The sequence below is a fragment of the Elephantulus edwardii genome, unplaced genomic scaffold (genome assembly GCF_000299155.1).
Source record: "Elephantulus edwardii isolate Elephantulus edwardi_28Jun2011 unplaced genomic scaffold, EleEdw1.0 scaffold00127, whole genome shotgun sequence".
Classification (NCBI taxonomy): Eukaryota; Metazoa; Chordata; class Mammalia; order Macroscelidea; family Macroscelididae; genus Elephantulus; species Elephantulus edwardii.
This window is the reverse complement of record NW_006399877.1, coordinates 9248183-9250891: the sequence shown is the minus strand read 5'-3', so window position 1 is coordinate 9250891 and position 2709 is coordinate 9248183. Positions and strand designations below refer to the sequence as shown.

At 48.9% G+C, this 2709-nt stretch overlaps 1 protein-coding gene across 1 annotated transcript; it reads right to left on the bottom strand.

The window, feature by feature from the left end:
• Positions 1-1108: 1108 nt before the first annotated feature.
• Positions 1109-2062, bottom strand: GPR55 (G protein-coupled receptor 55). Its single transcript, XM_006893545.1, has one exon. The coding sequence runs from the start codon at positions 2060-2062 to the stop codon at positions 1109-1111; it is 954 nt and encodes a 317-aa protein (XP_006893607.1).
• Positions 2063-2709: the final 647 nt, after the last annotated feature.

Genomic DNA, 2709 nt, shown 5'->3' with positions numbered 1-2709 from the left:
TTACACTGTCAACCCAAAGGTAGGCAGATTGATCCCACCAACTACTTCTAAGGAGAAAGACAGGCAGTCTCCTTCTGTATGATTTACAGCCTCTGAAAACCCACTGAAGGTTAAGCCCTGGCTCAACAGCACAAAACAACAACTTTCTCCACTGCTCCCATGAGGTATTCACAGTTTCAGCATGTCCCTCCGCACCCTCGCTGAGGGTGGGTGTCAGAAGGGTTGGCTGACAGCTACGCCTCTCTAAGATTCACAGGAAGCTTGGAGTTATTTGTTTGCACTTGCTGTTCCCCTAAACTCTCTACGTGCTATCATCTCTGGTCATCTGAGTTCCAGAAAGGATAGGAAAGTGCGAATGTTTTTCACTCAAGAAACCCCAAACTAAAAGGAGGGCCTGTTCCTTCTCCTTTCATCTCTGCCCAGGACACTCTTCAACAAAAGAATGCTCTTTATTCTTCCATGGAATTTTATAGTCAGTCTTGGGCATGAACTGGCAATTTGACATTTTTCTCTAAGTTACTGAGAGACCAGAGAAGACATGCAAGTCCGTGATGGTAAGACAGGGGTTTTATCAAATGGTAACTTACTTAAAGTGGTGCCCTGGGCCAAACTCCAATCTCCACACATTCCAGAGGGTGCAAGAGGCTTTTGCATCCCTCGTGAACAAAAATGCATGTTGCCAGGGCCCCAGATATCCAAGGCCACCCTAGCACGTAGCACATGACAGCAACTCAGAGGCAGAAGTGAGTCAGCACCAAGCAACAGCCATATTACCTTGCCTAGTCTACATGACAAGATAGAGTTGGAAATTCTTGCTCCAATGGTCAGCTCATTCTGGTCTTCAATTCATCTGCTTCATAACTCTTGAATGTAGAATTCAAGAATTATCTGGTTCTCAAGTTCTCCAGAACCCCCCTTACCCCAAACATCCAATGATTCCATTCAAGCTGTCTGAGCTTGGGAGAAAGGCCTTTAGGACATTGAGCAAAGATGATGCTTATTCAGCATTGAAAAGAGACGCACACCAGCATTCCACATCAAATAGCTAGGAACCGGACGTCTGCTCGTGGCAGGCAGGGCTGCCGTTTCCTGCCTCTGAGCAGGGCTTTCAACCCCTGGTGGTCATAGTGTCCTGGAGGACCAGCTCGGCTCGGGAAGGCCGGTGTGCCAGGAGGTCCGTGCGAAATTCTTTGATGACAAAGTAGTAGCAGAAAACATCCAGGCAGCAGTTGACGTTGGAGAAACACAGGGAGAAGTGCAAGAACAAGATGATGTTCCGCTGAGTTTGGCAGTCGCTGATAAAGCCGTTCCTCACCAGGAACTGCAGGAAGAAACCCACGTGCACTGGCAGAAAGGAGAGGACAAAGACGAGCAGACTGGCTGCGATCGTCCAGACGCAGGCCTTCTGCTGGATCCAGTCCGCGGTGTAGTGCTCACGGCCCAGGAGAATGCAGATGCTCCTGCAGGAACAGAAGCCGATGATGGCCAGGGGGATAAGGAACCCGAACACCTCTAAGGGGAAGAAGATTGCTGAGCTCCAGGTCTGATCAGACATGTTGTGGAAACACCTGTAGTCTTCCGTTTCCCCATGGAAGCTGTAGACGGGGGTGCTCCCGGCCCACACCAGCGCCCATATGACGCAGCAGATCATGAAGATCTTCTTGGGGGAGCGAATGGGGTTGACCACCAGTGGGTACCGGATGGCTAAGAAGCGGTCCAGGCTGATGAAGCAGATGGTGAAGATGCTCCCGTACATGCTGACGAAGTAGAGACTCTCGGCGAGGGTGCACAAGGCGGGCAGGGAAGCCTTCACGTAGAGCAGCACGATCTTGAACAGGAGGGACAGCACCAGCAGCAGGTCGAAGACGGCCAGGTTGATCATGTAGATGGAGGTGGACGCGTAGCCTCGCCACCTCTTCCTCAGGAAGATGCTGAAGTGTCGGATGGCCAGCAGGTTGAGGACGGAGCCCAGGATGAGGGTGGGGAAGTGGAAGACCTGCTGGACAACCCTCACCTGCGCGTTCACGTCGTCGAAGGAGCAGTTGCTGCTGCTGTTGTTCATGTTCTTTCCTGTAACACCAACAACAGATCAGAAGTGAGCCCTCCGGAAACGACGGACTCAGTGGGTTTGGTCAAGAGTAATAAGCAGGGGAGCTCTGATGGCCTAGTGGCAAGAAGATGCACTGCAGTCCCAGAGGCACTCAGTTCAAATCCACCAGATGCTCTGTTGGAGAAGGAGGGACAATCTCTTCCTGTACCAATCAGATCCAATTTGACGGTGCACACACAAATAATAATTAATAATAATAATAATATTAAAAAAGAGTAATAAGCACTTCTCCTCAATCACACCACGATCTGGGCTCAGGGAGGGACAATTGGAGAATTCTGGAAGAAAGAGAAAATGGAGACTACCTCGAATCTTGTTTCTCAAATACATCTACTGCTCTCTTTCCGTATACACCATCACAGAGCCACTCCGTTATAAGTGCACTTCATTCTAAATCCGCCTTTAAGTTAAATTTGTACATAAGTCAGAACAGTCAGATGTGGTTCATCTCTAATATCAATTAGTCAAATGTACTAGTGCATAGTAGGTAATGTACCTTTCTATCATAAAAGCATTAAAGACGTACCTTCAGACAACTATAACACCCTTACACTAATAATACAATAAGAAGGGAGCGCTGGTGGCCTCGTAGCAAGAAC

What these genes read in the sequence shown, in the direction of transcription:
- GPR55 (XM_006893545.1), bottom strand. Translation starts at nt 2,062, where the DNA reads ATGAACAACAGCAGCAGCAACTGCTCCTTCGACGACGTGAACGCGCAG.